The sequence below is a fragment of the Osmerus eperlanus genome, chromosome 27 (assembly GCF_963692335.1).
Source record: "Osmerus eperlanus chromosome 27, fOsmEpe2.1, whole genome shotgun sequence".
NCBI lineage: Eukaryota > Metazoa > Chordata > Actinopteri > Osmeriformes > Osmeridae > Osmerus > Osmerus eperlanus.
In genome coordinates, this window is record NC_085044.1 from 4174050 (window position 1) to 4201010 (window position 26961).

The 26961-nt window shown below is 51.0% G+C and overlaps 3 protein-coding genes across 4 annotated transcripts in view; 1 reads left to right on the forward strand and 2 right to left on the reverse strand.

Annotated features, from left to right (window-relative positions):
• The first annotated feature begins 135 nt into the window (after positions 1-135).
• arhgap35b (Rho GTPase activating protein 35b) lies at positions 136-11139 on the forward strand. Of its 2 annotated transcripts, none has more exons than XM_062453277.1 (7): positions 136-827; positions 2428-6306; positions 6753-6894; positions 7351-7428; positions 7618-7749; positions 7893-7998; positions 8115-11139. In XM_062453277.1, exons 2-7 carry the CDS (start codon positions 2584-2586, stop codon positions 8524-8526), a joined length of 4593 nt encoding a protein of 1530 aa, XP_062309261.1. In that variant the 5' UTR covers positions 136-827; positions 2428-2583; the 3' UTR covers positions 8527-11139. The 2 variants fall into 2 exon arrangements, with proteins under 2 accessions (XP_062309261.1, XP_062309262.1); XM_062453278.1 differs by having other exon boundaries at positions 136-584.
• A 2344-nt stretch (positions 11140-13483) lies between these two features.
• Positions 13484-16050, reverse strand: LOC134013544 (prolactin-releasing peptide receptor-like). Its single transcript, XM_062453049.1, is given in 4 exon segments — positions 13484-13551; positions 14747-14999; positions 15216-15296; positions 15298-16050. Coding segments are annotated over 4 exon segments (1155 nt in total).
• Positions 16051-20712: 4662 nt separating this feature from the next.
• The window catches only part of LOC134013545 (cell adhesion molecule DSCAML1-like), a 14533-nt gene continuing 8284 nt past the window's right edge, over positions 20713-26961 (reverse strand). The window contains 14 exon segments of the mRNA XM_062453050.1: positions 20713-21322; positions 21514-21825; positions 22153-22353; positions 22521-22673; positions 23064-23182; positions 23367-23397; positions 23631-23786; positions 24477-24764; positions 25061-25249; positions 25865-25948; positions 25951-25962; positions 26144-26260; positions 26263-26306; positions 26532-26666. Coding sequence (XP_062309034.1) covers positions 20889-21322; positions 21514-21825; positions 22153-22353; positions 22521-22673; positions 23064-23182; positions 23367-23397; positions 23631-23786; positions 24477-24764; positions 25061-25249; positions 25865-25948; positions 25951-25962; positions 26144-26260; positions 26263-26306; positions 26532-26666 — 2275 coding nt within the window. The 3' untranslated portion in view covers positions 20713-20888.

The window sequence follows — 26961 nt, forward strand, 5'->3', positions numbered from 1 at the left end:
GCATGTTTGCTTGTAGGCGTGACGTTATGCGTTATGGCCAGCTGACTACTAGTCTTTAGGCGCTTGGAGTTTATTTGATAAAAGGGTGGCTAAAGTCATATACCCTATTTAGCTATCTGAACTGACGGTGGCTGCGCGTGTCGGCATGACAGCAGCGTCTCGCCTTTGTAAATACGTGCTGCAGTTGTGTGTGTGCGCCGCTGGGCGAGTCTCTGCCGCTTCTGACTAGTAGCTCCCCTTTTTTCAGAGAAAAGAAGAGGAGAATTAGGTCCGGGAGGAGGGCCGCCGCCATTATTGGGAAGCTGGAGAAAAAAACACTTTCACACACGCAATCTCTGGTTAAATTGATCTGGACATAACCGATTTGTTGCATTAGACTACTCCAGAGGAAACAATGTACAGCAATTGCAACATACTCGACCGGTGTCCTGTGCATGATCGATCCAGTATAATGTAGGCACAACAATGGACTTAATAATTGGTCAAAAGCAACGTGGTGATCCAAAGAGCGGACGGTGAAACAAGATTTTTATACGCCTTTCGTTTTTCCCAAGAGGACAATAACTGAGGAGAAAATACTGAAGGTTATCGTTTTTACATTTATAGTTTTATTACAAAGAAAACAAACAGCGTTAAAAACATCCAAATGCAGGCATTTACAAACAAACAAACAACGCATTGATAATTGCCTCTGAACAATTGTGACCATTTGCGATTCGGACAACTCGTAGGCTATTATATTTGTTTCCTTGTGCCCATGCCTATAAAGCGGCTAGGGCTGCGGCAATCACTGGCCTGATGCGAAGGGAGAAAGGCAGAATGCGATGGTATGTAGCTATTCACTTTCTCCTGTAAATCTGAAACACTGAATCAACAAATGAATTGATTAGACATTATATTCAACTATGGGTGCAATCAAATTTATTGTCAGGTACACAGGGAATTGGGTTTTACGGGATCGACTTGAGGTGAATGGGTTTTGTTAGTCTGCAATTTCATTCTGTGGACAAGAGGCCTGTCGTGGCCAGAGCTCTATCCACAAAAATTCTGCCCAAAGCCTTTGTTAATCCACTGCAAAACGCAAAGGGAATTGTATTCATATGAATAGCTGATCGCGATTAATTTCTAACAATGTGGTCGGAGCATTTAAACGGAGAATACGACGTATCAATCAGAGCTTAGGGAAGTGACTTGTTTTCATTTCCGAAGTACTTGCCCGTTCAATCTGGTCGTCAGGCCTAGTTCAGCTGAGCAAATGGACTACCTACTGAGCCATGGTTAGACAGTTGATTTAAATACGTTTTAAACATTCGGCATGCAATGGTTTTTAAATGTTAAGGATTTAATTTCTTAGATCTAAGAAAGGTTATTTTCAACTTGTGAAATTGACAATGGAATCAATAACATTAAATAACGTTAAATAATATTTATTTGTGCACCGTGTGGTTGCAACTTCCGATTAAGCAAGTTTGTTATAAGTAATGCAGTAAAGTAACATTTATCTTCTTTTAGACTATATACTGAATCTAACTACCTCAAACCCATAATGAGCCTCTATTTTCACTCAAGTCATGCTCCTACAGGTGGCAGACCTCATAGAACATGTGTGAGTTAGACAAATATATACCATTTAGGTATGTAATATGTGACAAAAGTATAAGCAAATGAGATTCTGTTCAATGATGTATCTTGGTTGTATGAATATAGCAGTAGCACACAGGTATTCCTCAATCTATTGAACTGGTGAATTACATTTTCATTTACGGGCATTGCCTGAGTTTACATCACATAATATCGATGGTGGCCAGACTGACTCATGCTGCAAGGAAACCATTACCACTGCCCTGCCATTTGTCATAAGAGAGAGAACATATACGGCAGTTATTAGTCTGTCAGAGAGCATCTTCTGTGTTCTTGACCATGGAGAGAATGGATTCCAATTAGTTTAAATAATACCCTTCTTTCTCTTCCTCCTCCCCCCACCCAACCCATCTCCCTACCCTCCATGCTCACTATGAAACTGTAGACTAGTCCGTGAAGCGGTAGACAGTGTTGACACTAGGAATAGGAGCCGTTCACAGTAATATGGCTTCCTGTTATTGGGATGCTAATACACTAGTTCATGAGTTCTGAGTTGCGTGAATCGAATGACTAATCACATGATGTGTTACTATGTGGGCTGGTCACAGCCTACATGATAAGCATATATGTTAATCCTGAAGAGATTCTCATTATTTTGTGCATTTTTTGATACTAGAATCCAACTTGCATATAGACAAGTAGTTCATAAGATTTTAGTCATACAGTCTAGATGGTGATACACTTACGCATTACAAATACTGCAAAAATCATATGTTTTCTTGTTAATAATTACTGTCACCTTCTGTCCGTTATAATGTCTCATGTATGTGTTGTTTTCTTTAACAGGGTCAGATCTGCATCCGGATTCAAACCTTTAGTTCAAGTTCCTAAAACCTAATTGCCCACCCAACAATCTCTCTGGTGCATCAGTCACTTTATGGACATACATCCAGGTGTACTCCCCTATCCAGTGCCTGTGTATGACAGGATGATCCCCAGCAGATGATGATGATGGCGAAAAAACAAGATGCCCGGACTCCTATTTATAACCTCAACGTGGTGGGTTTGTCAGGGACGGAGAAAGAGAAAGGGCAATGTGGAGTGGGCAAGTCGTGCCTGTGCAACCGCTTCGTGCGCCCTAGTGCCGATGACTTCTATCTAGACCACACGTCTGTGCTGAGCACCAGTGACTTTGGGGGACGAGTGGTCAACAATGACCATTTCCTGTTCTGGGGGGAAGTGGGGCGGGTTCTGGAGGAAGGGCCGGAGTGCAGGATGCACGTGGTGGAGCAGACCGAGTTTATTGACGACCAGACGTTTCAGCCTCACCGCAGCACTGCCATGCAGCCCTACATCAAGAGGGCGGCCTCAACCAAGCTAGCCTCCGCGGAGAAGCTCATGTACTTCTGCACCGACCAATTGGGTCTGGAGCAGGACTTTGAACAGAAGCAGATGCCAGAGGGAAAGCTCCAGGTGGACGGATTCCTGCTCTGCGTGGACGTCAGCAGGGGCATGAATCGCAACTTCGACGACCAGTTAAAGTTCGTCAGTAACTTGTACAGTCAGCTGAGCAAGACCAAGAAGCCCATCGTGCTGGTCCTCACCAAGTGCGACGAGGGAGTCGAACGCTACATCAAAGATTCCCACACCTTCGCCATCACGAAAAAGAGTCTTCCAGTGGTGGAGACGTCTGCACGCTCCAATATCAACGTGGACCTAGCCTTCCTCACTTTAGTGCAACTACTCGACAAGGGCAGGGGCAAGCCCAAGATCATCGGGTACTTTGAGGCCCTCAAGCTCCAGAGCCAGCAGATAGCCTCCGCCAAGGACCGCTACGAATGGCTCGTCAATCGCATAGTGAAGAACCACAACGAAACCTGGCCGAACACGAGCAGGAGGATGAACACCTCCTCCGAGTACAAGGACTACGTCTTTTTGGAGGGCTCGGCGAAATGCAAGAAGCTCTTCCAGCAACACGTCTACCGGCTGAAGCAGGAGCACATCGAGAGGCGTCGGAAAATCTACCTTAGCACTCTTCCTCTAGCACTTAGCTCCCTGGTGCCCGATCTGGATGAGATCGACCAGCTCAGCTGGTCGGGGGTACAGAAGGTCCTGGAGTCCAAGCAGCACTTTACCCACTGGTTCGTGGTTCTGGAAGAGACTCCGTGGGAGGACACGGCGCACATAGACAACGTGGAGGACGAGCGCATCCCCTCAGACCTGCTGGAGACGCCGGTCGCCGAGTCCATATTCAACACCCACCTGGAGCACCTGCGCAACGAGTGCAAGCGGGCCGAGATGAGACAAGAGTTCAAGCACAAGCTGGCCTCCTCCCTCTTCGTCACGCCCGGCAAGCCGTGGGAAGAGGCGCGCAGCTTCATCATGAACGAGGACTTCTACCAGTGGCTGGAGGAGCCCGAATACCTGGATCTCTACAACCGCCACCAGAAGGAGATCATTGACCGCGCTAAGGAGGACTTCCAGGAGTTGCTTCTGGAATATTCCGAACTCTTCTACGAGCTGGAGGTGGACGCCAAGCCCAGCAAGGAGAAGATGGGGGCCATCCAGGAGGTGTTGGGGGAGGAGCAGAGGTTCAAATCCTTGCAGAAGCTTCCGGCAGAGAGGGATGCCCTGGTGTTAAAGCATATCCACTTTGTCTACCACCCAACCAAGGAGACCTGTCCCAGTAGCCCACAGTGTGGAGACTTCAAGATCGAACAGCTCCTAGCATCACGCTTCCCGACATGCTACCCCTTTTTCGATATGAAATCCCACTTTGGGAACACCAAGGCTGACCGAATCAACCTCGTAATACTAGGAAAGGATGGACTGGCAAGGGAGTTTGCGAATGAGATTAGGGCGCTCTGTACAAATGACGACCGGTACGTGTTAGATGGTAAGATGTATGAGCTGACCTTGAGACCTATTGAGGGCAACGTACGTCTTCCCGTGAACTCCTTCCACACCCCCACCTTCACACCCCATGGCTGCCTTTGTCTGTATAATTCAAAAGAGTCGCTGACGTATGTGGTGGAGAGCATCGAAAGGTTGAGGGAGTCAACTATTGGTCGAAGGGACAGTCAGTTAGCCCAGCTTTTGACTTCCCTGCTCTTAGTCACCAAAAGGGGTGTTGGAACCTATGCAGATGTAGGAGGAGAAACTGCTTTGGCCCTCATAACGCAAGGACAGCAGGTAGCCCGGAGACTTCAGTGTAGCTTCTTAGACCCCGCCTCCCCCGGCGTTGGCTACGGTCACAACGTGAATGAAAGTCAGATCAACCAGGTGCTGAGAGGTCTCCTGGACTCCAGGAGGAGCTCCTCATTCAGCAGCGGCTCCCCTCCCCTCCCCCCTCAACCCCCAGGCCTGCGGGACTCTCCTCACCAGCCCAGCCCGGAAGCGGACATCCGCATCGTCATGTGCCTGATGTGCGGCGACTCGTATGACATCGAACAGCTCCTCACCCCGTTCCTGCTGCCCCAGCACTGCAGGCCGACGTCCAACAGCGGGACGTCCGTGATGCTGGAGCATACGGTGGGCAGCCACAAGCAGGTGATCGAACTCTCCCTGCTCTCCTACCACGCCTCCTTCTCCCTGCGCAAGAGCCGGCTGGTGCACGGCTACATCGCCGTGTACTCCGCCCGCCGCAAGGCCTCCCTGGAGACCCTGTGCGCGTTCCTCTGCGAGGTCCAGGACATCATCCCGGTGCAGCTGCTGGCCGTCGGGGACAGCCAGGTCGAGCTGACGGACAGCGAATCGGCCCGCGAACAGCTGGTCCAGGGGGAGGAGCTCGCCCGGGAGATCGAGGGCCGCTTCAACAGCGTGGTGTGCGGCTCCGGAGGGGTGGCGGGCGGCCTGCACCGGATCGAGATGTTCCAGCCCTTCCTCATGGAGGTGGTGGAGAAGCGCAACATCGTGGAGGCCACACACATGTACGACAACGTGGCGGAGGCGTGCACCAACGAGAGCGTGTACTCTCCCCGCTGTAGCTCCCCGAGCCCCGTCACCATGTTCCTGGACTCGGAGGACGACGTCGAGGCGTCTCCGCCCTACTACGACGGCACGCTCACCCATGGCGGGGGCTTCAACCTGCCCGACCTGGACTCGGGTGACGTCGCCGTGATCTCCGACATCAGCTCCTTTGAGAACAAACTCAACCACAAGCTCCCCCTCCAGGTGAGGCCCAAGCCCACCGTCACCTTTGACTTCCGGAAGGTGGGCCGTAACCCGTACACGGACACGGTGGGCCACCGTCGGTCCCTGCCCTCGGCCGTGACCTGGGTACCGGGCGGCGACGGAGGCTACGACCCTTCCGACTACGCCGAGCCCATGGATGCCGTCTCCAAACCCCGGCCCAGCAACGAGGAGATAATCTACTCCGTTCCGCACGACAGCACCCAGGGCAAGATCATCACCATCCGCAATGCCAACCGGATGCACTCCAACGGGAACGGCTCGGACAGCGAGGCCGACAGCAGCTCCCTGGAGCGCCGCCGGAAGTTTTCCGCGGCCGGGGTGAAGCCTCGGCTGTACCGCGACCGCTCCAAGCGCCTGGGCAAGTTTAGCAGCTTCCGCAGCAGTTTCATTGGCAGCGACGACGAGATGGGGGCCCTTCCCAAGACCAAGGAGGACGAGTTTGGAACCCTGAAAGGAGACGTCCTGGTCAACGAGGAGAGCGAGGACCCCAAAAAAAGAAACATTCTGAAGAGCCTGCGGCGAACTGCCAAGGTGCGTACGCTTCAGTTACCTGCCTCCTAACTGCTAATGAGTAAACATTGTTTTTGCTTAATACATGTTCCAACTTTATGTTAAGGCTGTGTTTTAGTGTCAATATGCTACATGTTAACCTTGCAGTTGTTTGTGTTTCTTTTGTTTGCTTGGTTTTGCCATCAAATGTGTCGGCTGTGTGAAGCCATTCATTTAACTGCACGAATCAAACTGTGTGGGAAGAACTGGAGAAGAATGTAGTCATTCACTCAGTATTTGAGTGAGAGACACTTGATGAAACAGCCCTTGATGTCAATGTTAAAAAGCGATCTAGACCAAGGGCAAACACAGTCTACTAGCTTGGGAGAAATCGTCGGATCTCTCGGTATCAACATAATGAACCGTTTCCAGATTTTGTTCAGTGACAGTCGTTGACCAACATTTGTTTGTGTGTTTTCCCCCTCCAGAAAACCAGACCAAAGCCTCGACCCTCTATCCCCAAACCCCTGGAGAGCAACTATTTTGGAGTTCCTCTGGTGAATGTAGTGTCACCAGACAGGCCAATCCCACTCTTCATTGAGAAGTGTGTTCGCTTTATCGAGACCACAGGTAAGCACTCCCGTTTTTGTTTTTTTACCCCCTTTGTGCCTGTCGGTGTACGCACAGCAGGACGAGGAGTGTTTTTGAGTCGAGTGTAAATATAGGCTCGTCAACTTGGTCATGTTTTTATGTGGATGGTCGGTGCACCGTGCTGAAGGACAGCGATTAGTGTTTCACTCTTGATTTATTCGGAAAAAAGAGGTTTGGCGGATTGTTATTGAGGTCGAGTTTTACTGTAGGGTTGTTACTGGCTCACTGTTGGAATGCATGCATAGTAAGTCATTTGTAATGGGGGGGGTGCCCGCTAAATGGGCACGTCTGTTAAACAGCTCAAATATAATTCGAAAGCAATGAGTGTCGTTCATCAATTATAACCAACTCCCATCTGTACCCTCATCGGTCTCCAAGAAGGCACATCTAATGGAAGCCTTGTGTGTCTCTCTCTTTCTCTCTCTAATATTCCAGGCCTGAACACAGAGGGCCTGTACCGTGTGAGTGGAAACAAGTCTGAGATGGAGAGCATGCAGAGACAGTTTGATCAGGGTGAGTGAGATGGGACAATATGTCCATGACGCGCGCCGCGATGCTCCAATACATGTCCACCGGCTTCGTTTGCGCCGGCTTGCCGGTCAATACAGTAGAGGAAATTATGACGTGCTACAAAAATGTATTTAGCTCAGTTGCTAGGCCTATTGACTTTTTCTTTCCCCATCGCAACCCATGTACATACAGACCACGGGCTGGACCTTGTGGACAAGGACTTCGCCATTAACACGGTGGCCGGGGGACTGAAGAGCTTCTTCTCTGAGCTTCCGGAACCTCTGGTGCCCTGTGTCCTTCAAGTGGACCTCCTGGAGGCCTTCAGTAAGGCAAACGCTAAAACATCTAATCCCATTTTGAAGGAGAAGTGTGTGTGTGTGTGTGTGTGTCTGTGTCTGTGAGAGAGTCTGAGTCATCCATTCACCCCCTCCCCTCCCTCCCACCCTCCCTGCCTCCTGTGTGCACAGAGATCAACGACAGGGAACAGAGGCTGTACACCATGAAGGACGTGTTGAGGAGGTTCCCCAGGGAGAACTACGACGTCTTCAAATACGTCACGAGCCACTTACACAAGTGAGTGTTGCCCTCCGGCCCCCCCCCGCCGCACTCTGACCCACCTCCGCTGAAACCTTTTCCATGTTTTTCCCCTGCGCCACAGTTGACAGGAAGTGTGTGTGTGTTTTTGCCAGGGTGAGCCAGATGAGCAGGTTGAACCTGATGACCAGCGAGAACCTGTCCATCTGTTTCTGGCCCACGCTCATGAGACCCGACTTCACCACCATGGACGCCCTGACGGCCACGCGCACCTACCAGACAATCATCGAGTGCTTCATCCACCAGTGTGCTTTCTTCTTCTACAACCAGCCCCTCATCGACTCGCCCACGGGGCTCGCCGGACTCCCCGCCTCCCCGACCACCACCCTCACCGGGGGCTCCGCTTACTCCTGCTACCGCTCCTCCCCGCCCCCCACCGCCGCGCACTTCAGCCCCCTGCAGCAGTCGCCCCCCACCACCCCGCAGTCGCCGCTGCAGTCCCTCCTGCCCCCCCTCCATCAGCACCCCCACCCCCACCACACCCCCGCCGAGCAAGAGACTCTGTGAGAGACACGGGGAAACTGAGCACACATGCCCATAATGCTGGACCTTGGTCACACATGCGCGCGCACATACACGCACACGTAACATGAGACACACAGAAGAAAAAAGAAAAACAACATGCACTACATATTTCAGTCATGGATAACATGATAGTCATAAGGTAATGAAGAGAGGTCTTGAGGAACTTTTTGAAGGAGCTTTACCCGACACGCAACTTCTGACCACTGTGTGCCAGGCCCGGGTACCCTTGTAACGTGACTCCTCCCCCTGGTAACCTGGAAGCTAAAGTTAGAATCCCCTCACACACACACACACACACCCACCTGGACAAGGTGCACAGTTACAGTAAGCATCTCTCTGCTAACCTTTTTCTCACCCTCAAGCCAGGAAGTCCACACCTCCATGTCCTAGCTGGAAGATGATGGATTTGTGCCACCGTGTTTAAAAAGAAAATTGTGAATAGTAGTTTTGTGTTTTTGTTTGTTCATGAAAGTAGCCACTGGATGAATGGGCTGTGCCTCTCTTGCAGTGGTGTGGGCAGTGAACAGGCACCACTGGGGAGGAGAGAGCCGTCCTACCCCTGTCCTGTCTGTCTACTGGCCCCCCCACCTGGAGGCACACTAGGCTGTACCCAAGGAGATGGGTGCAGACAGGGAGGGGGGCGGTTCTCTATCGGGGTTGGGGGTTAGGGCATTGGTAGGGAAATTATATTAGGGAAATGATGGTGGGGTGGGGGGGCATCCAGGGACGCACTTTAATGGTCACTTTTTCTGTCTTTTTATTTTAATTTTTTTGTGCGGGTTGTTGGGCCAGAATGTTTTTTTTTTTTGTGTGTTTTGAGTTCCCAACTCCAGCAGCCATACCCATGCCCCTGTGGGGGTCTTGGCAGATCAAAACTTTGTTTACATCAAAACCGTTTTTTTTTGTATCCACATACTTATCTGAAGCACTTTTGAATCATAGTGTTAAGTTCCGTGAAATGCGACATTGGTTACGTTTGTTTTGTGTAATGGGTCATAGGGTGTTAAGTGGAGGAAGGCTCTTAAAGGAACATCTCTTAGGAATATTCTGGAGTCTCTTTGCGGATTGAGAATTTGCTCCTATTCCTCTTGTCACTAGGTCATTTCAGAAAGGTTTATTTGGGAGGTCCTGTTCAATGATTTTCTCTGTTTCCGGACTGGTGGGTGTGAATATGGATCTAGGCTGGTTGGGGTTCTGGAAAGAGGAAGTGAGGTAGGGTTAGGCCAATCAGACGAAAGCTGCAAGGCTGCCCAGATTTAGCTTCTCTGGTTTCTGTCAGTGATAGTCAGTGATTACAGCAGTCCACGTTGCCAATGGGAATAATTGAAACCTCAGTAACAACCAACAGTTTAATTGGGAGAGCGGATAAAACTGGCTAGCCAATAGGAGACACTGCTGTCTGGTGGCTATGGAAACCACTGGCTTACTGAAAGATGATAGGTTGCCGGATGTGTTGCTGTGGCTGTCCAGCCAATTGAGCTCTTTGTACTCATGTAATATTCAAGACCTTTAAATTGAGTGTTTGTATTCACGAAGCACTACAGTACAGCAGCCCAGCTGTGTATCTGTGTAGAAGCATGCTCATAGCCACAGAGAGAGAGAGAGCACAGTGGATAATTACCAGCTCCACAGAACTTTTGTTTTGTTAAGAGCAACTTGAAATGAACAACCACACTATTGGACACCAACAGTACTTGCCCTCTGGAGATGAATGAGTGTTGACCTTCGAGGCTTTCAAGTTCGTGGCTGACTGGCGCTGGATGGTTGTGTCCTGACTCCTGGCAGAAGCGGCGAGTATGTTCCAGGCTATGTTGAGGGGAAGCTCTAGGTTTGACATCATGGCTCGGGTTTTTTTTTTTTTTTTTGCTGGTACGTTAGGAAAGGGGTGCTTTTAATGCTGCAGGAAGTTGTCATAACTTGGGATCGTTGGGCTTGTGCGAAGTGACTCCTCAGAGGCCAGAGCTGTGCAGTATTATCACACACACGTGCGCGCACACACACACACACACACACACACACACACACACACACACACACACACACACACATGCACCTAAACTGGTGAAATAGGTAAACCAATAACCAAACTGTCCCACTAGAATGTGACTCTGGCTTAGATTTATGTGGCTGTATCACTTCATATCTGAGACGACCTTGACAGATCTGCTGTTCAATGAAGAAAAAAAACAAAAAGAAAAGAAAAAAGCGAGAGCATACTATACTAAAATGGTTGTTTATTTGTATGTTAGGGGGTCTAACACTTTGCCCTTTAGTCAATGGTAGAAAACATTTTTAGTGTGTATTTCAATGATTGAAAGTCCATTTTTACGATTTTGTGAATGGTTTAAGGCCACTTAAGTTTAGTGCATGATTTAAGAACACGTCAAGGGAGAAGGTTGGACCACTCATTATTTTAAAACATGAAATTAGTGTGAGGAACAAAGCGATAACAAAGAACTAGCTTAAAAGTGAATGATGGAGTACTGTGCATCAACAGCAAAACCATGTCATTTGTCTGACTGATAATGGTGTATGAAGATGAAGGCCTTATGTGATTTGTATCATAGTTAATAAATTAAATCTTGTAAAATTGTCCTCTGGTCTCCCATGTGTTTTATTTCTCAATTGCCTCTGTAATATAATTTTATAAAAGTGCAGTCTAACAAATTTAACAGACTGGCCCACCATTCACTACTGTGTGATGGAAATAGGTAATAGTTTCAATGCCATTTTATGAATATGGCTTTTGAAATATGTGACTGTTGTATAAAAGCCTACAGACCCCATAGCAGAACAAGGCTGGTAATTAGGGATTGTTGAAGGTGCCACTGAAAAGCCATCAATAATTAATTTGGTTACTAGTCATGTGTGACTGCTCTGGGTGAAATACTTCCACTGCTGTTTCTATTTCAGTCTTTCGAGGTCTACAATACTTAGAATCTTCTGATGCCCCCTAGTGACTTTTTAGCAGTATGCACCCAAAGGTTCAGTGGCCCTCCTGAACGACGCAGAGATGAACTACAAACAAACCCCTTACCTTAGCAGGAAACCAAGGTCAACGGATGTTCCCTACGGAATGTAAATAAGATCTCTTGACAGGGTTAGGCTTTGTGTGAAGTATTGCATTAGTCCGCACTGCCAATTGGAAGCTTGATCTTAATAAGCGTCCAGCTCGGTGCCAATGATCTCCAGCAGTTGGCTGACCAAGGTAGCAGGGAGTATCAAGGGTATTGAGTTTCAGTAGCAGTTCATCAGGCAGTATATTGACACAAGACTAGCATTACATTCTTGTGCTTATGTAGCTCCTACGTTCTGCATATTCAACACGTCCAGGCCCGAGGCCCTTATTAGAATGGCATGCACACGTCGCTTTAGCTTAGAGCGTTGCGCGTGTCTTGTGTGAGTTACGAGTGTGTTTCTTCATCGCCCGGGCTCTTGGCTGAGGGCCCTTCAAGCCTGATGAGTCTGGGCCCTGCTGTGCGGAGCGGAGGTGATGTGGATTAGCCGCGCGTCTGCGTGTCCGACTCTCCTCGCCGCCTATTTCACTGCTAATTAGCTCCACAGATGCACCGCTGTCTCGCTTATTAACGCTAAAGATCCAGGCGCTGATTCTGCGGCGATGAGACCGTCGGCATATCTATTATCCCAATGTACAGAAAATACAAATGAAACGAATACGGCCGAACATGACATGATTCCTAGCAGGGGCGACTCTAGGATCAGACCTTTAACCCTTGTGCTGCCTTCGGGTCACATGACCCAAAGGTTCATAACGAACCACCGTTGTGTTTACCCAATTTTACCCAATACAAAAACAAATAAAAATTATTTTCTTTTAACCATTGCAATGTGGGGGGTCTGAGACAGCCCGACAGTTAAAAGAAAATGCTTCACTTTGTTTTTGTAGGAGGTAAATCTGTCGCAATACGAAGGTGGGTCACAATGACTGATGGGTCAGAATGACCCGAAGATAACACAAGGGTTAAGGGTGCTCAGCCCTTAATAAGAATGTGACATGGATACAGGGCCTTGCAAAAGTGTTAAACCCCCTGCTAAATCCCGAATCTCACTGGATATCAATTATTACATTTATTTGTTATTTATTAATACAATTATTTAACAATTCATTCATAATAACTCACCCCAAAACCCAACCCAGATTACCCTAGGGAACTGTTAAAACCCTCTCAACCCTTCTCTCCCCTTTTGTGTGCGTGTCTCTCTCTCTCTCTCTCTCTCTCTCTCTCTCTCTCTCTCTCTCTCTCTCTCTCTCTCTCTCTCTCTCTCTCTCTCTCTCTCTCTCTCTCTCGCTCTCTCGGGCGCGCGCGCGCCTTCAGGAAGATGAGAAGATCTATTGATGTTTTCAACTTACGGCAAGTGACCTTTTTATTTTAAGTCTGCTTGCTAGAAGTGTCAGACATCAGAACAGATTACAATTAGCTCGTTTTACTCATTTTAATGAATAAACAAGGCTCGGAGATTCGCGACTGCCCCTTGCGGCCCCCCACGCGCTGAAACGCAGACTAATTTGTCACTTCTACCGCCGTTTATGTAGATCTTAGTCGAAACAGCGAAGGATGAAGAGCTTCGTTTTTGGTAAAAGGAAGGTCGGTATTTATAAGAATAAGAGGGACTTATTCTTACAGGAGATGGACAGAGAAGAGAGAGAGAGGAATATCGACTGTGCGGTTTCATCGGTTGTTTTCATCCATTTTGGGTGACCTCCTGCGTCTTTGAGAATACTTCACGGTTACGGACATGAGAATGCTCTTTGGAGAGCCTTTTATCACCCCTTCCGCAGCCTGATGCATCTGACGACCCGGGCTCCAAGCTGAGACCATGGCGGGGTGGGGGGCGGGGGGGTGTAATTATGGGATGTCATAGAGAGTTCACACCGTTGAACTTCAAATCCTGTCATCGTTGATAAACAAGGCGTTTGTCAGCGGCGGACTAGAGGCTGTGACTTGGGCACATCAGTTGTAATGACAACACCCTCAGCTGAGATCCCTAGCAAGAGAAACACAGCAAAAACAACAGCACCAGCAGATAACTAGGCCCAGGAGACAAACTGCATTGAAATAGCAGCCACAGACTTAGAAGATCTGGGCAGATATTGTGTGAGATATGTGTTAGTGTGTGACACAAACTCTATGTTCTTCGGCATGCATTTATATGTGTGTGTGTGTATGTGTGTGAGTATAGGGTAGCCTTTGTGGCGAGATGAGAAGCTGTCCAGGTGTTCACCTGACCACGATATCACACAGCAGACACAATGGATCTTTCTTTGCTTCGGTTTTGCATATCCACCGGTCTTCACAGGCTGTCTACCAGCTCTCCTGCCCACACAGACGACCTTTAACCTTCCTGGATCGCAGACACACCTGCCGTGGAGGGTTCAGGCGTCTCTTAGGAGGGAATCCTCTCTTGAAACACCTACGGCTGCTCGCCCCCTCGCTTGCTGAGCGACGCCGCCGTGTTTTCGTTTCACGCTAAAAAGGCCAGACTGTGCATTGCGCCCGTGGCAGCCGAAAAAAAGGAGATTCGATTTCACAGTCATTTTATTCTCAGTTTGGCACATCAACGACTTATAAGGCGCAAACACGGGTCACATGGACACGATCACATAGTGCAGTGACGGCGGTGGTGATATATATATATATATATATATATTCAAAAGATTTATGGTGTGACACTTGTGGGTAGACACAGGCTTACATGCATTGCCGGGGTGGCATAAACCAAGCACCCACGGGGACACAAACTTGATAAAATCCACAGAGTACAGGAGCCGTATGGATCCGAGACACGTCGAGTGCTAGTTTGAACGGCTGTAAATAGAAGCGGAAGAAGGCGGTCATTTCTGTGCCGTCCCTGTCCTGTCCTCCTGACTCTGGTCTAATCTAAGTGCCTTCAGGGCAGCCGGACTGCTCTCTCGGAGCCAAGAGGACAGAGCCGGGTTTGGCGTGGATCAGTAGCCGGAATTGGACCGGTGTTTTCGGCTTCACGTCACTGTCACGATGTCCTGAAGAGAGTGCGTATCAGGTCGGAGACGATTTGAACGTCGATGGGGGTTGGCAGTGCGGTGTGGGGGGGGGGAGGGGGGGGGGGGGGGGGGGGGAGGGAGTCCTAGAGGGACCTAGAGGGAGTTGTCCGCGCTGGTCTGCTGCCCGTCTGCCTCCTGGCTCCCGGGCTGCTCGCACACCGTGCTGAGGCAGGTGTGGTTGTGGTGCTGGTGGGACGCCGTGCTGGGAGAGCAGGCCGCGGTGGCGCTGGCCGCGGCGCCTCAGGTAGTCGCGGAGGCGCACGCGGAGCTTGCTGTGCAGCGAGGCGTAGATGAAGGGGTTGAAGCAGGCGGAGCTCATGGCCAGCAGGTGGCAGCACACCTGCAGCAGGTTGACGTAGCGCTTGCCCACCAGGTGGAAGTCTGGGTCCACGTCCAGCAACAGGTTGAGCACCTGCAGGGGACGACAAACGGACGGGAAATAAACGTTGTACGAATACAAACGGCGTCGGATATATCCAACAAAGACGTTCGTTAAGACGTTAAGTGGACGTAAAGAAAACAGGTGGTTCGTCATAAAACGAAAAGACACCACAGCGACACTAACAACCACACAATGTGTCTTGTCACCGTGTGTGTGTGTGTGTGGGGGGGGGGGGAGGTTGAGCACCTGCAACGGCAGCCAGCAGAAGGCGAAGGCGACCACGGCGAGCACCAGCAGGAAGAAGGTCTTCTTCCTCTTCCTGTTCCAGGCGCTGCAGGCTGCTCGAGGGCGCCCCCCCGGGCAGGCGGCGTCGGCGCAGGCGGCTGGTGATGCCGCAGTAGGCCGCGCTCACCGACAGCAGGGGGAGCAGGTAGGACGCCGTCAGCACGAAGCACGAGTACAGCAGCCTGAGCCGGCCCCAGTCCTGCCAGAACTCCTCGCACACCACCAGGTCCAGGCCCCGCGGGCGCAGGTCCACGAAGCTGGTGCGCAGCGACGGCGGCGCCGCCAGCAGCAGCGACAGCAGCCACAGGCCCCCCGCCACGCCGGCGCAGCCCCTCAGGGAGATGCGCCGGCGCACCGGGTGGACGACCACCACGTAGCGGTCCACGGCGATGGCGGTCAGGGAGAGCACGGACACGAACACGGTGGCCGTCTGCAGCAAGGGGACCAGGTGGCAGAGCGCCCGGCCGAACAGCCAGCCGCGCGGCTCGAAGGCGTAGGACGCCGTCAGCGGCACGCAGCACAGGCACATGAGCAGGTCGCCGGCCGCCAGGTTGCCGATGAAGAAGTTGGTGGCGTTGTGGAGCTTGCGGTCGGCCATGATGCACGCCAGCAGGACGGCGTTTCCCACGCACGCCACCGCCACCAGGAGGCAGTAGAGAGGCAGCAGCAGGGGGCGATAGCTTAGCAGCAGCTGCAAGCCGAGGAACAGCTCCATTGGGTCCGTTAGGTTTGCGCCGGGGGCCGCGGACACTGTGGCGTTGGACCCCATGACAGGCCTCTGGAACACAGCATCCATCTTCTGTTCCGAGCTGACGAACTGCAACTCAACACACAGGCAGTTGGGCGTAATTCCCGTTTCAGTATTCTATGAGGCGGGGAAACGTGAGTAAGTGGTTTTCTAACGGTCTGAAATAGATATTAGAGAAGACTAGAAGCTGGACAGCTGTTTAGCATGAGCTTACGCTTTGTAATTACACACAGGCATGCAAACACATGCGCAGGCATATACACACACACACACACATACATACATACATAGAAACATCCACACAAACATCCACACAAACATACACAGACACATTTTATATGATTTATGGAATGAAAAGAAAGACAATTCTTAAATGCAAGCTGTAAATAGTAAATAGGACCACCACTTGCTGAAACATAGATTTTCCATTCCAATCCCCCCCAAAAAAACATGAATTTCAGATACATCATCGTTTTGAGAAAATATTTTTCGTGACCCCACAAGGGAATAGCGAAAAAAAGGTTTTAACACTGAGCCACTCAATAACAACCCCCTCAGTCTCAGAGAGAAAGAACAACGCTTTTATCGGGGACATGGTCAATCACTTGGCAATGTTTAACTCAAGTAAAATGCTGTGTGCCAAAGCCAGATCGAACATCTTTGTTGAAGCGTTTAGAACCATGTCTAGGACCAATGTACTGAGAAGGTTGTTATCAAAGGTTCAGCTGGGATTTCAAAGAAAGGCTGTTAAAAAAACGGATTGTCTCAACATCAATTAAAATAATCCAGAACCCCACTCCATGCTAGTTTCAGTAACGTCCAAACAGTAAGTGTCCAAAAAAGATCATTCCTTTGATCCCACCCAACTTCGATTGCTGTTAATCCCTTTCCCGGGGGCTCCAAATGCACAAACAAACACAAGGTTCCTGTGAGGGAGAGAAGTAGGGAACACTGTACCTGCGATGCGATCCCGTGGAGCCGTGGAACTAATCTCTGTAGGGGCCGGAGTCTTCTCTGCCTCTGCCTCTCTTCTTCTCCTTGATGCCCCTTCCCCACTGCCTGCCTGCCTGCCTGTCTGCCTCTCTGCCTGTCTGTCAGCTTCTTTCCTGATTCGTCAGTCTGTCTGCCTGTCCATTGAACCTGCTCGTGAGTCCCACTCTGTCTCTCTCTCTCTCTCTCTTTGCTCTTTTCATCAAAGTGTCCTCAATCCCAGGGCAGCCGCCTCCAGTCTGAGTGTGTGTGTGTGTGTGTGTGAGAGAGAGAGAGAGAGAGAGAGAGATAGAGAGAGAGAGAGGGGGAGAGAGAGAGAGGGGGAGAGAGAGAGAGAGAGAGAGGGAGAGAGAGAGAGAGGGGGAGAGAGAGAGAGAGGGAGAGAGGAGAGAGAGAGAGAGAGAGAGAGAGAGAGAGAGAGAGAGAGAGAGAGAGAGAGAGAGAGAGAGGGAGGGAGAGAGAGAGAGTATGTGTGTAAGTGTGCGAATCACATGTGTGAACATGCCCCTCCCCTGACTGTTCTGTCCAACCTTATTAGTGAGGCTCCTTGTTTGGAGTGGGTGGGTCCTTCACACAGCATATAGGCAGCATATGCCCAGCGTAAACAAATCGTTCATCCTTCGAAACCATCCGGCTTGACAGGACGCAGGGTTTTTGGAAAGGGAAAACCTGTCCTCTGCTCTCTGGAGCCAAACACCTTCACAGGAGCACAGCAGAGACAGGGCTGTATTGAACCACGTCGAAAAACAACAAACTGTGTACTGACTCTCTGCGATACCCACTCCAATCCCATTTACACACACGCGCACACATAGACACAAACACGAGCACACGCACACACTCTCTCTCTGGCTCTCTGGTGTCTATCTGTCTCTGACAGACCCAGAAGGATTAGAGTGAGGGTGTGCAGGAGAAAGAAAGGCTATGGAGTTTGTGCTGCATGTTTTTTTCTGGTTTTGTTTTCCAAAGACTGCCAAAGACCTTTCTCTGTCGTTGTCTTCTAAGGACCAGTTCTTTGCCAACCACGGCTTAGAAGAATGAGTGAATCCATGGGGTATAGAAAGATAGCTTTATTGCACAAGGTGTTAGAATACTATTTTTGTTTGTTTTTCATTTTCTTTTCATAGAAAATTTTCTTTTTAACACAAGCAATTGCTATTAGAAGCAACTCAAACAAATGTCTGGAACCCCTCAACAAGATTTTTTTTTGTCAAATTTTCAATTTTCATACATTTCTTCCCTCGCTTTTTCCCTTTTACCAAGCATGCAATGTCATTTTTGAGGATGAACAGAAATACAAAAATTATAATTAAAAAAGAAAAAAATAGGACAAATGACAACATCAAACCTTTTAAAAAAGAATAAAAATGCAACAAATTAGTATCAAAAACATAAGGGGAATAGAGAAAAAATGATGAATTTGTTGCCTGTTTCGGAAATCAACGTTTATCAAATCATTACATTTATTAATATGTTTCATTTTTTAAGTTGGGGCATTCAACCCTGATCTGTGTCCGGGTTTATTCTGACGAAAATAGCTCTTCATACAAAACTGTGTTATATGTACAAGAGTTAACTCTACAAACAACACTGACAAAGGTAGTGATGGGTCCAATATGTCAGAGGTTGTGGGGGCTCTGGGAGGGGGTGGGGTCGATAGGCAGAAATAAGGAGGGGGGAGCGGGGAGGGGGGAGGGGGGAGCGGGGAGCGGGGAGGGGGGAGGGGGGAGCGGGGAGGGGGGAGGGGGGAGGGGGGAAGGGGGAGGGGGGAGTTTCAAGGTGGATGTGGTTGTCCTGACCCAGTTGAATATATACATAATTTCAGTGTGTGACCTAAAAGAGGTACAAGTCCCTGATTTAACTTGGCTTAACGTAGCCCAAGCTATGGTTGGGATGCCTCAAAACTGTCTGGCCTCTACAACCCCAAATTTTTAAGAAAACCCCCAAAACCAAACGAGAACGAAACAATCAGAAATGAACGGACCTCAACAAAATAGAAGAAAGAAAAAAAAAGACAAAAAAAAACAATTCAAAACTTTAGTGGAGATGTTTTCGATAGACATTCCGATTCCTGCGTCGATGAATGGTAGCACAAAATGGAGGTTGAAGATGGAGGAAAGAGGGACATACCATAATACTTCAGACAGGGCAGCAACAGAGACACCAATAGACCACCGAGTGCATATCATCTTATCATCATCATCATCATAATTTCTAACTGAACTCCCTGACAAGTTAGGTCTCTCAGGTTTACGTCAATACTCTTTTACTTCACATGATTCAAACTCATCTTAACCTTATAATCTTAATGGACTGAAAGGGGGAACATGGGCTGAGAGGTTGGCAGAGGCTGGACAGTGAGCGGTGAACGGGCGACCACAGTCTGTCCCCTGTGACCCCTGTGACCTCCGTCGCCGACACAGGACAGGTCAGGGGTCGCCCTCCTGTTAGGTTACCAGGTTTTCTTGCTCCGCTCGGTTGACAAAGACAGAAAAAGAACTGACAACAGTGTCAACAGTGTAGGTCACCTGGATGCACCCGTCTTAAGAGAGAGAGAGAAAAAAAAAAAAAAGGATTTGGCCTCTGAAATGTACTGACACCAACCAACCAATTACTGACAACCTCATGAGATTCTAACTACGGGCTTAGACATGGCTATTCCTTATCCATCTCTTCCTGTCTACATACAGTAACATACAGAACACCCTCTATGTACACATACTCCGCCATCTTTACTTCCATCTTCGTTTCCTGACCTCTGCTTCACTGCTCTTCACACGATTGAGCGATTGTCTCCTTCTTATACTTTTTTTCCTTCCCCCATCGTTAAAATGGTTGTATCTTTTTATACTTTGCCATAATTTCACTTTAAATTACATAATATACTTATATAGAAATATATATCCGTAAATCTTTATAATACCAAATATTCTCTATTTGTTTGTATTGCGAGAGCCCTGATGTTTTCAATTCATAGCTGGGTCATTTGGGTTGTCTTGTTTTTTTTTTCGGTCAAAAGCTATTTGATATTGTCAAGTTGGAACGGGTAAGGGGACAGTGGAGGCTATCAACAAAATGTGCTAGCAATTTGAATGAATCGTGTCATGAGAGGTGAACCTGAATACTTCCTCCTAAAATCCACAGAGAAAGAGAGCGAGAGAGAGAGAGAGAGAGATTGTGTGAGCCTGCTGATTGGTTGGGACATTCGGGGGAGACATGGAGTAGGGTGAGATGAGAAGGGGATAACTGATAGTCCTGCAGTAGCGTACGCTCACACCAGAAAGTGTGTAGTCATCTGTGTGTGTGTGTGTCTATCAACCTCTGTGTGGACGAAGCCCGCCATAGACTTGGCATTAGCACAGAGCTCTCCGCTCTTCAATAACACTCGATGGGTTGAAATGACCGTCATAAAAAAGCCTTTTCCACCCCTCGCTCTCCGTCGCGTGGGCCTGGGCCTGCCGTAACCGAGTGCCAGTCAGCAGGCCGGAGCTGTTAGTGGGAGCGAGTCCTTCTTTGTACAGGTCAGACCCAGGTGAGTGTGAATCAGGCAGGGTCGGGGTCGGCCCCTCTGCTCCCTGTGTGGAACAGTCTGACCTCAGGGTCAGAGTGATTCGAGTCGCTACCGGGCAGTTAGCTGTCGGCTGGGGCTGGGGGGGGGGGGGGGGGGGGGCGGGCCGGGGCTGGACGCTGGCTCCTGCCTCCTGCACTTCCCTGCCCTGGGGTTAGGAGCCCCCGGAGCTGGGCTGGGGTTTGGCGGGGGGTGTGGGGTTGGGGAATGGGGGGTGGGGTAGGGGGTCCAGACGGGGAGCGTAGTCCGTGAGAGCAGGTTGAGGGGTGGGGTGTGTGTGAGACGGGGGGGGGGGGGGGGGGGGTGAGGTGAGGGGGCCGTCCGAGCTCTACACCAGCGTGTACGACTTGGAGTAGGCCCCCACGCCTTGCTTCTGCAGTCTGCCCAGCGCCGACGAGCTGTTCTCCAGCAGCGAGTCTCTGGAGCCCCCCATCTTGTTGCTGTTGGTGGGGTTGCTGCTGGTGCTGGAGGTGGAGGCCGTGGCCGCGGCGGTGGAGCCGGGCATGGTGAGAGTCCTCTGGGGCAGGGTGGCCGTACCCGAGCTCACCCCCAGGCTGCCCAGCCCGGAGTGACCCAGCGTCAGGGCCTGCTGCTTGGAAGGGTCCAGAGTCATGTGGCGGCCCTGGGTGTGGTAGGCCCGCTGCGCCAGGCTGCGGATGGAGGCCTCTCGGGGCGGCACGGCCGGGCACGGGTCGTGGAGCTCCCCTTGCTTCCGGAAGAAGGGGTCCGTCTTCATGTAAAGTGGCAGGTTGCAGAATTCACCTGCGGGGGTACGACAACGGAGCGGTTAAAGGGGTTTGAGAAACTTCCGGAAGCGTCGCGTGTGCGCATTGTCGAACCGTGAGGCGCGACACACACACATCCGTTTCCACGGCATGCGGTGGCGTGCGCCAAGCGATGCCAAAGGCTTGTGCCGCGCTCTGTCCCCCCCCCCCCCCCCCCCATATACTCACTCTTGTTGGCGCGGTGGGGGATGGGCACGGCCACGTTCTTGCCGCGGTCGTAGTCCTGCGGCTTGGGCGGCGAGGCGGTGAAGCGGCAGATGCCCGGCTCGGACGGCGTGCTGAGGGAGGTCATGCTGTCAGCGGGGTCGTTGGTGCCCGTGGTCATCTGGTCGGAGGAGCTGTCGGAGATGAAGCACTCGGTGATGGTGAACTTGGCGTGCTGCAGGTGCTCCTCCAGCTTGGCGTGCTCGTAGGCCCGCGCCAGCTCCTCGTAGGTGGACGAGGCGCTCTCCGTCGACACCATGCTGTTGCGGCCCTTGTCTGGGAGACGGGAAAACGCCGAAACCGGGGGGTTAGGTACGTGGCGTGGAAGAGGGGCTTCGAGATGGGTGTTTTATGTGAAGTATTCAAAATACGTCATTTAAAAGGCATGGGACAGGGGTTTCAAGAGGGTTTTGTATGTAAACTATGCAAAATACGTACGTCATTTAATAGGTGTGGAAAAGGGGTTTTGGGAAGGTTTTGCATGTCAAAGATTCAAAATACGTCATTTAATAGGTGTGGAAGAGGGGTTTTGAGGATGTTTCATATGAAGACGTCGTTTGAAAGGCGTGGAAGAGGGGGGGGGTCGCGGGGGGTTTTGCCCACCTGTGTCCTGGGACAGGCTGGCGCTGTAGCTGTCGCTCTCGGTGGCCGTGATGCCGTGCGACCCCATGGTGCGCCAGTCGGAGGTCAGGGTTCGCGCCGAGGCCGTCGATTGGCTCTGGCCCGGGCGGCTGAGGGTCCACTGGCTGGAGTAGCGATTCCTCGAGCTGTGCGCCGACTTGACGCTTTTCCTGGAGACCGGATCTGAGAGGGAGAGCGGGGGGGGGGGGGGGATTAGAGGATGGAGCGACTGTGATGTCACGAATGCAACGCTTCACATGCAATACAGTCTATTACTGTATACGATGAGAATTGATATGCCCTGGATCTGTAATCCAAGGCGTTTCATGTGCGTTGTGTACAGTACTCACTGGTTCCTGGACGGATGTCGGACATGTCGATCAAAGGCCCTGTGTTTTGGATGAGGGCGGGGTGATGCAGGGACACGCCCGTGCAGAAGCTCTGTGGGTTCACCGATTGGCTGAACTCTGTGTCCGTCACTGGGACCGCGGCCTTGTCCTCACCTTTCAGGGCGGGAGACGAACGAATTAAACAACATTCAGCTGACTTTCACGACTACCAGTTCTAACTGAACACTCCACATTCTGGATAATGAGCGATACATGAGTTTAGGACAATAAGACAAGATGCACACTTGATTTCCCCATCCCCTTATCTCTCATTCTTCTCTATGTGCTTTCAATCTGTCTGTTTCAAGTAGGTGTTCTTCTGAGCTGAGAGAGAACCTTCCAGAACACCATCCCACACCAAGTCTGTCGCTCGGATAAACCTTTCGAGGAGTCGCCTTTATTCATTACACGTATCCACTTTACGGTTCACTCATGATTTTGTGATTGGTGTGTTTTTTTTAACGCGTGGGATCAGCTGATTGGCTGGTTGGTGTGGAGACCGACCTATCTGCTTGATGCCCTCCTTGTCCTCGATGAGCAGCTGGACTCGAGGGATGTCGATGTGTAGCCGTGGGCCTGGCTGGGGCCCTTTCACCGGTGTGTCCATGCTCCGATTATTCTTACTGCTCACACACACACACACACACACACACACACACACAGGCAGGCAGAAAGACATGCTCGGTGAGGATACATTTCTTTCTTACACCAAAAAAAGCCCTGTAAAACATTTTTCACAATCAAGGTCGAACATAATTCCCTCCAATAACACAGTCCCTGCCAGCAGATCTGGAACAATGTTCTCACCTGATAAGCATCTCCGCGAGGCTCTTAGCGTCTGTGGACAGACAAACATCTTAATTAGATTAGAACGGATCGCTGAGATTAGGCAAATCAGTTTGACCTCTTACGTTTCCCATTGACGAGGTACCTGCGAAACCTCAACTCTCTCTCTCCCTCTCCCTCTCCCTCTCCTCTCTCTCTCTCTCTCTCTCTCTCTCTCTCTCTCTCTCTCTCTCTCTCTCTCTCTCTCTCTCTCTCTCTCTCTCTCTCTCTCTCTCTCTCTCTCACCCCGGAGCCTCTTCAGCCTCTTCTCCTTGCGCTTCTTGCGGATGATGAAGAGCAGGGCCACCCCCAGGGTGACCAGGATGACGGGGGAGCCGATGGAGAACAGCTTCTTCACGTCGTCCCCCTCCCCGCGGGCCGACTTGATGGGAGGGATGGTACCTGCACACACACACGCACAGAGAGGGAGATGAAAGGACCAGCACTCCCGCCCGTACCCCTTCCTACCCCCTTTTTATATCTATATCTTCACCCCTGTAAATCTGTCTTTCATGTCCAGTGTGTGTGGGTGTGTGTGTGTGAGGGTGTGGCCTGTATGTGTGTGCCAGGGTGTGTGTGTGTGGGTGTGTGTGAGGGTGTGGCCTGTATGTGTGTGCCAGGGTGTGTGTGTGTGGGTGTGTGTGAGGGTGTGGCCTGTACGTGTGTGCCAGGGTGTGTGTGTGTGGGTGTGTGTGAGGGTGTGGCCTGTATGTGTGTGCCAGGGTGTGTGTGTGTGGGTGTGTGTGAGGGTGTGGCCTGTACGTGTGTGCCAGGGTGTGTGTGTGTGGGTGTGTGTGAGGGTGTGGCCTGTATGTGTGTGCCAGGGTGTGTGTGGGGTTGTGCGTGTGTGTGTCAGGTGTCAGAGTCAGGTGGCTGAGCGGTGAGGGAATCGGGCTAGTAATCCGAAGGTTGCCAGTTCGATTCCCGGTCATGCCAACTGACGTTGTGTCCTTGGGCAAGGCACTTCACCCTACTTGCCTCAGGGGGAATGTCCCTGTACTTACTGTAAGTCGCTCTGGATAAGAGCGTCTGCTAAATGACTAAATGTAAATGTAAATGTGTGTGAGGGCCAAGCCCCAGCCAGCCACTCACTGCCGTCGTAGTCCGTGGTGGCGAACTGCGAACTCTGGTTCCCGCAGCCGGCGCTGTTGCACGCCTTCATCTTCAGCTCGTACCAGGTGGCCTCTCGGAGCTCGCTGAGGAACAGCTGGCCCGTGGCGTTGGCCCGCACGCTCTGCCACGCCCACGTGCCCTTGGGCCGGAAGTCCAGCAGCAGGCCGGTGATGGGGCAGCCGCCGCTGGTCCAGCCCTGGAGGTTGAGGCCGGCGTGGGTGGAGTTGATGTGGGTGAGCAGGGGCTGGTCCTTGTTGAACACGGGCTCTGGAGAACAGAGAGAGGGGGAGGAGAGAGACTTACTTTCACAGTATGAAGGTATGGACAACTGTGTTAAGACTGCACAGTAGATACGTATGTTTCAAGACTGTCCAGTATGTAGGTATGGACAACTGTTTTGAGACCGTCCAGTAGATACATATGTTTCAAGACTGTCCAGTATGTAGGTATGGACAACTGTTTTGAGACCGTCCAGTAGATACATATGTTTCAAGACTGTCCAGTATGTGGGTATGGACAGGTGTTCGTCTCCCCTAGACCCGGGGCCCTCGGGGGGGTCTCACCTCGTCCGTGGGTCTTGGCCTCGATGATCTCGCTGATGCGCCCGGAGCCCACGCTGTTCTTGGCGGCCAGCTTGACCTTGTACCAGGTGCCGCAGCGCAGGTTGTCCAGGCGGAAGGAGCGCTCGCTGGAGCTGATGAACACGTCGCGCCACTCCTCCGTGTTGTCCACCGAGTACTGGAGCACGAAGCCTGCACACACACGCGCGCGCGCACGCACGTTAGAACGAGCTCGAACCACTTTGCGGCGGATGTGAAAAGATGTCTTCCAAACGCTGCCTCCCGAGTATTACAGTTACACCTCGAGATAGATGATCGAAGTCCATTCGCGTCCTGCACGGCTCAAAATGAGGACCCTTTGAGAGAAAACCGCAGTTTGGCACTTTCGACACCAGGTGGCGACAAAAGAACAGTGAAAGGGGTTCAGTGTTCGAGGCTAAACAAAACAACAGTCCTGTTTACCCTACACAGTGTGTTCTGCATAGACTGACGACACGGGGGATAAACCGTCGACTTAATAGACCTCTACACAGTCACACACCTGCTAGTGAGAGAGAGAGAGAGAGAGAGAGAGAGAGAGAGAGAGAGAGAGAGAGAGGGAGAGAGAGAGAGAGAGAGAGAAGAGAGAGAGGGAGAGAGAGAGAGAGAGAGAGAGAGAGAGAGAGAGAGAGAGAGAGAGAGAGAGAGAGAGAGAGAGAGATGAGAGAGAGAGAGAGAGAGAGAGGAATGAGGCAGGGGTTCCGAAAGTGTGGAAGGGGAGCCCTGCCTCTGATGGAGGAATGTGAGGCAGGGTGGAGGGCACTGTACCTCTGATAGAGCTGCCTCCGTTGTCCCCTGGGATCCAGGCCAGGGTGATGGAGGAGGTGGAGGTTGTGGAGACTGTCAGTCTAGCTGGTCCGGAGGAACTAGACACACACACACACACACAGACACACACACACACACACACACACAGACACACACACACACAGACACACACACACACACACACACACAGACAAAGCGAGTTAGTCAGCGCCACCTCAGAGAACAGAGGGACTAGCTTTAGGATTCAATCTGGAACATTCCCTGTTAAGCCCAGCTCACCTTGCACCAGGAGGTTGACAATGATGGTGTCGGAAACCCAGAGTGTTGTGGCCGTGCAGGTGTAGTACCCAGAATCCTCGGCTTTGACGGAGCGCAGCACCAGCGTGCCATGGATAGGATCTGACGCTGGCCGTCCGAAGTCACGGGGATGGCCGAGTCCTCACTGTAGCACACACACAAACGCACACACACACACGCACACCACATAAGAATCGTGCAAATCGTCCCTGCTATCTGAGCTGATCAGGTCAAAAAGAAAGAAAACTTCCCATGATCCCAAACCTTATCTTAAACCTGTATTAGCATGGTGTCTGTCCCTACTGCGAGTGCTGAGATGAGGGAGGTGTGTGTGTGTGTGTGTGGTGGGGGGGGGGGGGGAGGTTCTGACCTGTCTTTAGTCCACTTTAATAGTAGGAGGGGCGGGCTCTCCAACGGAGCTGCAGGGAAGACGAACCTCGCTTCATCCACGGGGCTGGTCACCGTGCCACCCGAACGACAGGATGGTCTTGGCTGGGGGCTGGCACTGCACTCACACACAACACAGCTAGAAACGAGCGGTTTAACAGAGGTGAGACGGTGTCGATGCACGTCACAACATATGCCCACGCTATGCCGACGCACACCACACTCCAATTATTCACAAGCAGGACAGACCAACGACACACAGATGTCACCCCAACCGATTCCTAGGCCCTCGCCACATTCGATCCACCTGTCTTCTCATTGTTAGTTGAGAGAGGTAGTCAAGAGGGTTAACCTGGAAGACTCAGCATTATCCCTTTATTTACAGCTTACCGGGAGATGTACAGTGCTCGAGA